This window comes from Glycine soja, chromosome 17 (genome assembly GCF_004193775.1).
Source record: "Glycine soja cultivar W05 chromosome 17, ASM419377v2, whole genome shotgun sequence".
In the NCBI taxonomy this organism is placed as follows: domain Eukaryota; kingdom Viridiplantae; phylum Streptophyta; class Magnoliopsida; order Fabales; family Fabaceae; genus Glycine; species Glycine soja.
Window position 1 is genome coordinate 661,399 of NC_041018.1, and position 12,745 is coordinate 674,143.

Sequence of the window (12,745 nt, forward strand, 5' to 3'; positions counted from 1 at the left end):
AAATTTTCATGTCAACATGAAACAAAAGCAACTAAGAGTTGTTTGTGTGATTCGTTATTTGTTTATAAAAATATTTTCCAAAAGTTTAATTAAGAGTTGACAATAACAACAAAATTTTAATTAAATTCAATGAATAGAAATAAAAGGCAATTAATTCGTATTTATCTGGAGGTTCAGATTATGGAGCCACCTCATGCACCTACTCTGAAACGTCAGGGTAAACCGACTAAAACACTCTGGTCTTCTACAAAATCAAGCATGTAAGTTTGATGTATAAGTTGCACCAATATTCTCTTTGCCAAATCAATTATTATTAGTTAGAGGCAATGGTTGGTTTAAAAAAATGGTAGATAAAAGCTGTCAGCCAGGGGAAGTAGGAATATAGATTATTCTTCCTGGAAAAAATCAAAACACCTTAACAAGGAAGCTTCCGAACTGTGGGCGGGGATAGTTAATTCTTATGATTGGTGTGGAAGATTTCATAAAAGGCATTATTCCGAACGGTGGGCGGGGAAGTGTTTAATTAGTCAATAACTTAACAACTCAACCAGCAAGAGCCACCAACTCTTATACTGTTATAAATAAAGTAACCCTCTCATTCCCTCCACTACCTGCTCCATTGTTTACATCACGAGAAACAACGCCACGCTGAAATCCCTTTTTTGTGTCCATGGGCAGCAGCATGCTGAGGCTAGTGTTGGGCTTGTCTGTTTTGAGTTGTGTGCTTGTGACATCCTCAGCTCAAACGTGCAGAAACCAAACATTCTCAAACAGGGTGTTTGCCACATGTCGTGATCTTCCACAGTTGACGGCTTACCTGCACTGGACATACGACCAGGCGAGTGGGAGGTTGGAGATAGCATTCAAACACGCTGGAATCACCTCGACCAACAGGTGGGTTGCATGGGCCATCAATCCCAGAAACACCCTCGACCCAGCCATGATTGGGGCCCAGGCCCTGGTGGCTATCCCTCAGTCAAATGGAAGCCCAAGGGCCTATGCCTCGTCCATAACCAGCACCAGCACAACTTTGGAAGAGGGAGCTATCAGTTATCCCCTGTCCGGGTTGAGTGCTACGTTTGAGAACAACGAGGTCACCATTTTCGCCACTCTCACACTTCCAAACGGGACCACCTCCTTTGTCCACGTCTGGCAAGATGGCCCTCTCTCTGGAACTACCCCACGAGAGCATAGCCACGAGACTTCCCACCAAAACTCCAAGGAAATCTTGGATCTTCTCTCTGGTTCCTCCACTCAGCCAACCGGAAATTCACGCCAAAGAAGAAGAAACGTAAGCACCAATTAATCTTTTCTTATGCCCGTCTTCAAAGTTAAAATATAACACACTATGTCTCTCTTTGCTTCATGCTTTTCATCATAACATACATGACACCTTTAATGTTCATCTATAAAAAAATACCTGTTTTCAAATACAAATTTCTATTTTTAAAATTCATTTGACTAGTGGGTATATTTGAAAATGTCTGTCTAGTGAGTTCATTCTGTTTTTTAAAATTTTCTTTTTGAGCATTTGAACACAACACTAAAAGAAAACAGAAGAGGATGATAAAACATCTTTCAGTTGTATTGTTTTGGAAACAATTTTCAAAAATTATAATTGATTGTTAGGAAGTAGTTTTTATTTATATAGGAAAAAAAAAGTTGATGGAATGAAACAGGCTCCTATAGATTGACAGTGGAGAATATTAATTTCAGACCCATGGAGTGCTAAATGCTGTGAGCTGGGGCATATTGATGCCAACGGGTGCCATAATCGCAAGGTACTTGAAGGTGTTCAAGTCTGCAGACCCTACTTGGTTTTATCTCCACATCACCTGCCAAGCCTCTGCCTACATAGTTGGTGTTTCTGGATTAGGCACCGGTCTCAAACTCGGCAGTGACTCAGAGGGTGTTGACTATGACACCCACAGAGCACTTGGTATTGTCCTCGTCTGCCTTGGAACTCTTCAGGTACCATGTGTTCATCTTTTACTTAATTATATATGAAACCATTTACTCCATGCTTAAGTTATGCCATTTTTCTGTTTTCTTTAGGTGTTTGCGCTGTTCTTGAGGCCCAACAAGGACCATAAGTACAGAGTGTACTGGAATGTGTACCACCACTTGGTCGGATATGCTACCATAATCATCAGTGTCGTCAACATTTTCGAAGGGTTCGAAACCATAGAAAAATACGTAGGGGATCGCTACAATAGCTGGAAGCATGCGTACATTGGTATTATTGGAGCATTGGCTGGCATTGCTGTCTTTTTGGAAGCTTTCACATGGATCATAGTCTTCAAGAGGAGGAAGTCAGAGAACAAGATTCCACACGGAGCAAATGGTGCTAATGGGTATGGTTCTAGGCCACAACAGGTGTAGGATACGATGTGTAGCCAGATAAATATTGGTTTCTTTTGTAATTTTATGCCTTTTTACTCCTAGACGTGTGTATTTTATTGTATAATGTTGAGGGTATTTAAGGTTACTCCAGCTGCTTAGAGTCTCTTTTTTGAGGTAATTCTTTCATAGGGTTTTAGGTTCTGCTTTTATCCATACTGTTACTACAGGGTATAGCATTGTATTGGTTTCTGTTTGAAGAATTTTTGTATTAATTATTTTTTACTTATGTCTTACTTTTTCTACATATCTTCAGTTTCAAATAGAATCTTTTACGTTCTACTGGAGCAACCTTTCTCTTTCTTTAAACAAGGAAATTTGACCATGAATTTGGTATAAAAATACTTCTGAAAACTACCTAATATTTATTGCAGTACTTTAACATTATTTTCCCGAGAAACAATGTGATCTGGGACACATGCATAACGGGTCAGGATTCTCATTTTGAGGGATCCTATAATTTATAAAAAATCTAAAAAAAAATTATTAACGTGAACTTTTTAATAGGTGAGAATTTTATGTATTATTTTTTTTTATGATTAAATTTATAAATTCATAAAAAAAAATCGATAAATTATTTATAAGATACGTTTGAGTTCTTTAGGGTCTCTTTCTTAGATTTTGTTTCAGACTCCAAAAATATGAGACCACACTACTACCAAGAAACTTAGACTCGATTTTGAAAAACTAGGTCAGGGATCAAAGCGTAAGAACTCAGGCTATAATTTGATTGTTTCAACTCACTTTGATAAAGCATCAGAAATAAGAGAACAACATAATAAGAAATGGCCGAAGCGAAAAATATAAAGATGTAACTGATTGAAACAACTCTTCTGACTCAATTTTAATAAAAGTTACTTAACGTTAATTATAGTCGTAAAGAAAAGTTCAAACGTTAAAGCATACAGCTCAGATTCCTTGAACATGGTACATTTAGGGGCACAATCATTGACCCATCCTCAATTAGAATAGAATTGGTCAGACTAAAGCAAAGCATCGAGTTCTTTTATCCAATTTCCCCTCACCATCCACCATGAAAACTGGATTTTTATAATACTTTCTTATCTCAACACAATTCTCTTCAAACTTGTCTTTCCTCTGTACCAAACCAATAATTTTGTATTATATAATCATCGGTGTTCATATATTATGAAATGGTAAACCAAACACGGTCCACCGGGAAGCAGACACGCACGCCAACACACTTAGTAGATGATTTACCGCTTGTAATTTTCTCATATTTCTGTCAATTATTTTATTTGTAAGATCATACCAACTGCCTAAAAAATACTACCAACTACAAATGACTCAGCCATCTAATAATGAAATTCAAAATTGAGTTACGGATGAGAAGAAACAGAGCATAGTCAAGTTGGGGCAGCATCTCATAAAAAGGATTCATGACAGATAATAAATTAAAATATAATTTTTTTAAAGTAGTTATTTGACAAATAATTTTTAACTAGTAATATGAAAACGACCTATTTTTTAGATATAAAAAATATTAAAATCATATATTATTGATATTTTGTAATCTATAATTAATATATATATATATATATATATATATATATATATATATAACATGTTATATATTTTTTCACTCTTCCATTTAATATTATCTAGACCCAAAATATATATATCTCACAATTTAATCTTGTTGGATTCTTCACTCTTTTAGTTTTGTCTAGATATTAAATGTACACATCTTAACTCTTTAATTTTATCTTTAATATTATTTTATTAATCTAGTTTACTTGGTTAAATATGATAAATTGTAAGTTATTGTAAATTTTAAATATTATTTTTTTATTCCTACCATTAAAAAAATATCTTATTGATTTAATGTATTTTTATTTTGAATGAGAAATCATCTAAATAAATATGATAAAGTTTCTTAAGTCTATATAAAAGTAAATTACATATATGTTCATCAAGTTATTTTAATTAACTTTTAATTTTTTTTACAAGTTTATAAATTTATTTGATCAAATAAAAGTGTTTGTGAAATTTTTTTCTTATTAACTTATAAGATTTGTTTTTAATATAACTTAAATTTACCATTACTATTTTTATTTTTAATAAAATAATAAAAAATATCATTTTATCTTAAATTAAATATTTATTTTGATAAAACTACTCCTTATCATTTAACTATAAAATTATTTTTTAGATTGACTTAAATATGTTTTTCATATCTAAAAAATAAATCATGTTCATATTACTACCTAAAAATTTATTTTTTATCAAATAACTACCTAAAAAAATTGTTTCAATTTATTATCTACTCCTCTACCATTAAGTGATAATGCAAAATGTCATGTCTTCAAGTCTAATGATGTCAATTATAAGACATGACACTTCACTTAATGGATGGAGAATAATGACATGTAATAAATTAAAACAATTTTTTTTAAAATATTTAGTTGAAAAAAATGATAGATAATAATGTGAAATAACTTACTATACAAACAATCAATCAAAAGTCTTCATTGATATATTTTTTTAATTAATTATTATAAAAATCAATAAAATTATCATATAATATATAATAATTTGTTAATAAATAGCAATGTAAATAATCATTACATTGTCAGTATATAAATTATTTAATCAAAATGACGTTTAAGCATTTTTCATTGTTTCAATATTTTGCCGGTTTTTACCCGTTCATTATATGGTTTATTTGAGCCAAAAACTAGTTCACAGATTTTCTAGTCCAACTGACCAATTTAGTATATTTTTCAGAACACGGGTAAAAATTAAAACACACCAGTCATGTTAGCCATCATGAAGAAGTAATAGAACAAATTTGACATACAAATTGTAGACCGTAAGAATATAACTTGGCATCGTATAATTTATAAACTAACTGCTAGGCAAGCAAAGCTTTCTAACACCATGAAAGCCGAATACTGCCACTGCATGTAGCTCTTTCAGCAATTTATTCATCTAGGAATTACAGAACCGAAATGAAAATTCAGAAAGAAAACACTGGAATTTGTGTTGAATGTTAGTCTCATCTTGATGAAGACTAAAAGAACTATAACAATAGACAATTAAATAAGGTAAAATGCCACAATGCAACTTGTTACTCGACACAAACTGAAGCTCAAGCGAGGTCCCTAGGTTCAAGAGCCGCAATTTCTTTTATAACTTGAGCTTTATCAGCTTCGAACTGTTCATCCTCTGCACAATCCCAGTAAATATGATATCATAGGAACATAATACCAGAAAAAAGCAAGTACAAATTCATAAGAAATTACATCACCTCCTTACCTTTATCGGTTTTTAAGTCACCCAAAAGTCTAAGAAGCTTGCTTCTGTTTGCAACAAATATGCTGATGATATCAGCTGGTTTCTTTTGGTTAGCAGCAAACAGCTGCATGACAAGATAAAATCAATATAAAGAAGAAAAACACGGGATGTCAAAGTTTAAGAATAACATTTTAAAATGTGGGCCATTATGTAACTATAATACCTTGAAAACATGAAATGCTTCTATCTGTATGCTCTTGCTTGACTCCTGCAGAAAAATATCAGCAATGACCCATTAAATGCTTGTATAAACATAACTCTAACTTCTGAATTTTCTGTTCAATTTAAAAATGTATGCTCATCAGAAACTGAACATTGAACATATCAGTGTTCAGCAATTCCGTACGTTTAGACATGGGTGGAACAGTAACAAGGCGCGTAAGTATTTTAACAAAGCAAATACATTTTCGGGCACAAAAACAGAAACTAAATAGTTCAACATTATCAAAGTTCATATAATTTTTTTCCCTTTTTTTAGTTTTTGTGTGGGAGAGGACACAAGAAAGGAAGGAGAGAAGACATGTCATGAAGTTTTAAAGAAAGGACCATACACGTAGAAGATTCATTAAAATCCTTAAGTTGTCTCGTGAGCTGACATATCTTGTCATTACTGCTGAATTTGTGCGATCAAGTAACATATCTCCCAGCAACTGTAACCAAAAACCACTCAACAAATATACATGCATTAATTCAACTATAGAACTATAATAAAAGTAGCCATAATAGTGCATTGACATATTATTGCAAAGATTAGTTATCCTAAATTCAGCAGGGAAAAAAACAAAACAAGAAAATAATTGCTATAACAAGGTAATTGTTGACTACTTGGGATGGCTTGTTTATTTTTAAGTCAAATGAATCCAAATCTACTTTAAACAAACAAGCAAAGAATTATGAAAACATATTCAAGAGGATAACCTCAGAAGCCCAGACTTCCCATTCTTGCGTCATCCAATAATCTAACAGTTGAGATAAATACCAAAACTTAAATCATACCTTGACAGCTTGGCGCCTTGTAATATAATTGGAAGATTCCAACAGTTTAGAGTTATATTCATCAAAAAACTGAAAGTAAAAACAAAGACAATGAGTAATGGATGGTAACCAACTATAATGAGATAAACCCAACACAATTTAAAGCACTACAAGATAAACTGATAGGCTCACTAAAAAAAAATATGCAACTAACTGAAAGTATCACCCCCCCCCCCCCCCAACACACACAAAAAAATGTTAAAAAGCGATTGTTTTAGATGAGTAAACAAACTTGAGTGGTTAATAATCATTAAAAAATGTGATTATGCATTCACAGCTGTACTAAATAGAAAATGTGCCCATCCACCTTATCCTGGAAAAAAGTTATATTCCACCATATTTTAAGAATTGTTTTTTCTAACAGCAAGTTTGGTACAACTTAAATTTGAAGAAATAATCACTTAATTTTCAAAATCCCTCTAAGAAAACTAACAAAATAAGCCATTATTTCTACAAAATAAGTTGAATCAAACACGCATTAAGTGCAATGTTTTAATCTATGAAAGCAAAGAAACAAAAAGAGATGGATCTATTTATAAAATATCAACTAATAAGAATGGGAAGATTAAAATAATAGTCAGAACTATATATGATAAAATTACCTTTTTCAATACATCATTTATATCAGATAACCAGAGGTCCAGAATAAGAGTTACCACACAACAAAAATCATAATCTAAACGGGCCCCCATTACCAAGCTACATACTAATTATTACATAAAAACCTTCACAAATCAAGCATAACACCCATGCTAAGAATATGACGAAAAGTGGCATCTCAATAGACAAGTGTCAGAACTAAAATAACATCTATTTTCCATATAATTTGAGAGGCGACGGGGAACCTACCCATTCATAATAATTGCTAAGGAAATCAGCTACAGTAGATTTATGCCTTGTCATTAGCTCCTGCAACAATAAAAACATATATAACTTTCAACTTTCCCAAAAAAATGGGTATGGTACCGAAAAAAAATATACCTTAAAAGTTGCTGCGGCATCTGCAGCTATGTCAAAATTTGGAAGCTGAATGTAGTCAAAAAACTTCTTCATATGAGGTGAGTCCAGAACATATCTGATATAAAGCCAATAATAATTACAGCATCACAAGTCACAACTCACAAAAGTCATACTAGAAAGAAAGATCATACCTAGGCTGTCTTTTATTCTACAACATATATCTATGCTTCAGTTTTTATATGAGCTATCTACACTGTACGCTACTCATGTGGCAATTAACATATATCTCTAAAGGTGGCAACTGTATGGAAGTATTGGAACCAATAGCACCAGCAATGTATGACTTCAAGATATAAAACTACTCTAACATGACCTAAAACCATGACCAAAATGATTGCGTTTCCACCTTTCAACATTGACTGATTTAAATTTGAAATTAAAAGAGAAAAACACAAAATTGAATTGATTTGGTCGTTCCCCCTTACTTTGCAACAATCTGGTGTCTTATGCACTCCCTCAACATTGCACCGTAGTGTAAAGCCATGTCTGTGTTTTCATATCTACAAAATGAAACAATGTTCAGTCAATAGCATACTAGAATCGACCCAAGGGAAAGCATAATTTCACAAAGAGCACAACAATATACAGAAGTCACATTCACATAGTAAGCTATGAACACGCAATATGACAATAAAAAGTAGCAATGAAGAACAATAGACTAGAATCCACAGACATTAGAAAATGAAATTTAGAGTTGGTCCAAAATGTTGGTGCTTACCCAGATACCAAGACATCCATAAGATCCAAATTAGTATCCAAGTAATCAGAGGCGATGAGCTTGGACTGAACCTGCTGCCTCTGTAAATTTGCAACAATCTGAGTGGCATCTTTTCTAGCCTGCAAAAATCGCATCGCAGCATCAACACAAAAGAAACAGGAGCCACGCAATTAAAAAAAAATAAAAATAAAAAAAATGTCATGTCTGTGTTAATGAATTGCCTCCAAGTTGAGTTTGGGAAGATATTGGATAAGGAGGCGTAAGGTGTTGTCGGCGAAGAATTCCTGAGTGAGCTGTGCACAAGCTTCGGGGACGGGTTCGGATTCACTGTTACCATAGAGGATTGACTTTAAGTCCCTGAGGTTTTTGGTCAAGTCGGGCATGTTATCGTCATCTCGGGAGGTGAGACGGAGAAGAAGATCTCGCGTTTGTTTGACGATATCGGAAGGAGTGCGGGGCTTGGGCTTGAAGAGGCTCTTCATGGTGGGGGAATCCGGAGGGGAATATAGCACCGCCTCCGATGAAGAGCCCCTCCGAAGCCCCTTGGGTTTGGAGGCGCACACTCCTATCTCCGCTTCTTTAAGGGTATCCGATTCTAATATTCAGGCTCTTCTCTCCTCACATTCACGCCATTCTCATTTTTCTCCTACCATCCCTCTTTCATTCATTCCTTTCTTTCTTTCTCCGACGTCGCTCTGTCTGTCTCTTTCGATATTTCCGTCCCCTGCCGATTTCAACAACCAAACCTCAATGCAAAAAGGCATTAATATGTTGCTGCCTTGTCTTATTTATTTATTTATTCATTATTCCCTTCAGTTCTCATTCTAATCATTTCTTTCCATTATTAATCAAATTAAAAAATTAAATTATAATTTTAATCTCTTATGATTTCAAATGTATGATTAACAGGCCGAGTTTGGCCCTCCCCCGTAATGCAAGGTGATATGAGTATGTAAAAAAAGACCATTTAAAACTTTAATATCCATTCACATTCTTGTTGGATTTCATCAGATTTGAGTATACATGTGGATAGCCTATTATACTATTTTATAGTTTTACTTTACTTATATGTTTTAAATAAATTATATATTAAATTTTTAATTATACTTTAATTAAAACAACTTATAAATATGATGAATAAAAAAATTAAAATAAAAAAATTAAGAATTCAATTATATTTATAATTAAATGTATTTTTTAAGTTTGTTATTTAATTATTTAACTATTATGCTAATTGATTTTAAAAAATTATAACAATAAAATATTTAATATATATTATGTATATATATGTTTTGATAAAAAAAAAGGATATAATACTGACATTACATTTACATATATAATTTGACACGCAGGTACGAGTTATTTATCATGTCTATTCACTCTTTCTAAACTAAAACATTTATTTTTTTATTTTTTCAAAATAAAAATTTTTGATCCTTTTATCATTAAGCGTCTAAATTCAAACATTGACTTCAATATAACATATTGATGTTGACCAAAAAATTATGTGAATAATTTACATATTAATTTCTGAAATTTAATTATAAATTGGCAAAATAAAAAAATGTGAACTATTTAAAATAAAAACATATAAAATGACATACAAAATTATAAATTTTGATATTTTTTATAAAAAAAATAATAATTATTGGCTAATGATACATAGAAAAAAAATGTCAATGTGTTTAACTAAACAAAACAAGTGTATTAATGATTTATTGCATTGTCTATTAATAAATGATCACTTAAATTTTAAAAAATATGTACGTTCAATTATATATATATATATATATATAATTCCTTTGAGAACACTATCTTATATGTGAGAAAATGAAAGCAACTAATAATAAACATTAGATCAAGATTCAAAACAATAAATGATTGAAATTAAAATATTTAAAATTTCAAATCATCAATTTTCTAAAAGATTGACCAACCAACAAATAAATCTAAAAAGATCTAAATTATCATTTCTTAAAATATCTCAATTAATTCATTACCATCATGATTGACGTTATCATTACCATGAGCATCCTTGCATTCATCACCATAAATCATCATTGTCATCACCTCTGTCACCATCACCTTTTTGTCATCATCGTCGTTGTCATCAACTGTCACCATCATTATCGTTGCTATCGTCATTACCGCCATCACAACAACAATGACAAGATCATGACGGTGGAGATGTTGATCGACTTACAAAATTATAAGAATATCTTTCTAAAAATAACTACTTATAAACTTTTTAATTTCATGCCTCCAATAATAATTTTCAAAATCACATCATGCATAATAATAATAAAATCAACTAATAATATGAAACCACATATATAACAACAATTATATATGTAATATAGTAACTAAGACATATAATAATTGCAATGGCTAGAATATAACACACATACCTACAAATTAGTTTTGATCCCAAAGGTTAAACTATATATTCATTAATTTAATGATTAAATCCTTTAGATAACCTCTCTCTCTCTCTTTCTCTTTATATATATATATATATATATATGCAAGTTTAGAAAAAAAATATTTTACTCACCTCTTGAAGCAAGACATTTACATTTTCGTTATTTTTCTTTTTTTTATCAATTGTATCAAAAGAATTTCCATTTTTTTTTCATTCCTTGAACAACCCATTAATATAAAGAAAGATAGTTTATGGTGTGATTCTAAGGGAAGAAATTATCTATCCTTATATAAAAATGATATATAATTTAAAATTTGTTTAACTAATATTTATTTATCTATTATTTCTATTATCTTTAATTATAATTATTTTTAATCAATCTTATATAATTTTATACTAACATCTATTTAAAATAAAAAATATAATATATTAAAACAATTTAATTTATATTTTTTTTCACTCAAAAATATATTTAAATATTTTAATCTATATAATTATTAGATTATTTTGAAATGTTACATCTTCTACATTCCCACCAATATTCCCACCAATATGAGGTTGACACCTGTCCCCGTGAGACTCTGGCGGTGGCAGACGCTGCAGGATCCCCTTCGCCACCGGCATCATCAAGCTTTTTGAGTTTTGACACTTTTATAATATATATATATATATATATATATATATATATTAAAGCTCAAAAGATAATATTATTATAAGTCAATAAAAAGTTATGTATTAATAATATTTTATAATATCGTTTAATTATACATTATTATATATATTATAATTTGTCTTAAAAATTATATCAATAATAATTTATAATAAATAATAATATAAAATTATTTTATACACTTAACATATAACCAATAAACTCTTATATATGTAATAAATTTTTATTTATGACAAATATTTAATATAATTATATATTTATAATTTAAATTTGAGTTCACAAGTTATATTAACTATCGGTTAATTAAATTAAAATCATTTTACACTGGTTAATGCACACACTAACAATAATAAAGTTGATAATCAGATTTTTTTTTTCTTAAAAAAAAAGAACGACAATATGTTGCCTCCAGTCCATGGAAATGTGGAATTCTTGATTTGATTGGAAGATAACAAATAAAATATGAGCAATGAATATCCTGTGGCGAGGGAGTAGAGAATAGAGAATACTGATCACTTTCAAGTTTCAAGGGCAATATTCTGTGTACGAAACTTCCCAAGACGAGCGTAATGACGTCGTTCATGTAAGAAGCTATCCCAAAGAGAGGGAAGAGAAAGAGGTCACCGCATCGAGGTTGACAAACAGACATATAATTACGAGGGACAACAAGCCTCCTAGGATCACATACAACTTGTTGATTTCAGTGTTTCTTGGAGTCGAAGAAGAATGGAAGAACACCTCGGACTGTGTTCTCCGCTCATTTTCGACACAACACAAAGGTAGAGGAACTAGGAACAAGCTATATATGACGAGCTCGAATCACCAGCACAATGAGCAACACCTCGCGAATGAGCTTTAGCAACATGGGAGAGCATGCATGACTAGGAGACTTATTAAGTGTGAGGAAGTTATTTTGAGCAAACATTTCCATACATTTTTGTTCATTTCAAAGCCAAAGTTTTCACTGATGGGACTTGCCGTTTTTCAAAAATCTCATATTCATATGTCTCTATCAAATAGACAAAAAATCTAGCAATTCCCTCTCATTTTTCTTCACTTCTTCTTACTTCACTAGACATAAGAATATGTTTGATCGGGTGAAAGGAAGAAAATTAAATTTTGAATTGAAAATAAAATAAAAACTTTTAAATTTGTTTTAGAA

General features: G+C 31.2%; 2 protein-coding genes across 2 annotated transcripts; one reads left to right on the top strand and one right to left on the bottom strand.

The window, feature by feature from the left end:
• Positions 1-408: 408 nt before the first annotated feature.
• Positions 409-2,649, top strand: LOC114394221 (cytochrome b561 and DOMON domain-containing protein At5g47530-like). The gene is made up of 3 exons (XM_028355882.1): positions 409-1,291; positions 1,717-1,971; positions 2,056-2,649. The coding sequence occupies exons 1-3, from the start codon at positions 671-673 to the stop codon at positions 2,380-2,382; spliced, it is 1,203 nt and encodes a 400-aa protein (XP_028211683.1). The 5' UTR covers positions 409-670; the 3' UTR covers positions 2,383-2,649.
• Positions 2,650-5,193: 2,544 nt separating this feature from the next.
• On the bottom strand, positions 5,194-9,257 carry LOC114393930 (putative MO25-like protein At5g47540). Its single transcript, XM_028355436.1, has 10 exons — positions 8,713-9,257; positions 8,492-8,610; positions 8,199-8,273; positions 7,735-7,828; positions 7,603-7,662; positions 6,715-6,783; positions 6,270-6,368; positions 5,882-5,926; positions 5,680-5,782; positions 5,194-5,589 (listed from the first exon to the last, which is right to left on the bottom strand). The coding sequence occupies exons 1-10, from the start codon at positions 8,971-8,973 to the stop codon at positions 5,513-5,515; spliced, it is 1,002 nt and encodes a 333-aa protein (XP_028211237.1). The 5' UTR covers positions 8,974-9,257; the 3' UTR covers positions 5,194-5,512.
• Positions 9,258-12,745: the final 3,488 nt, after the last annotated feature.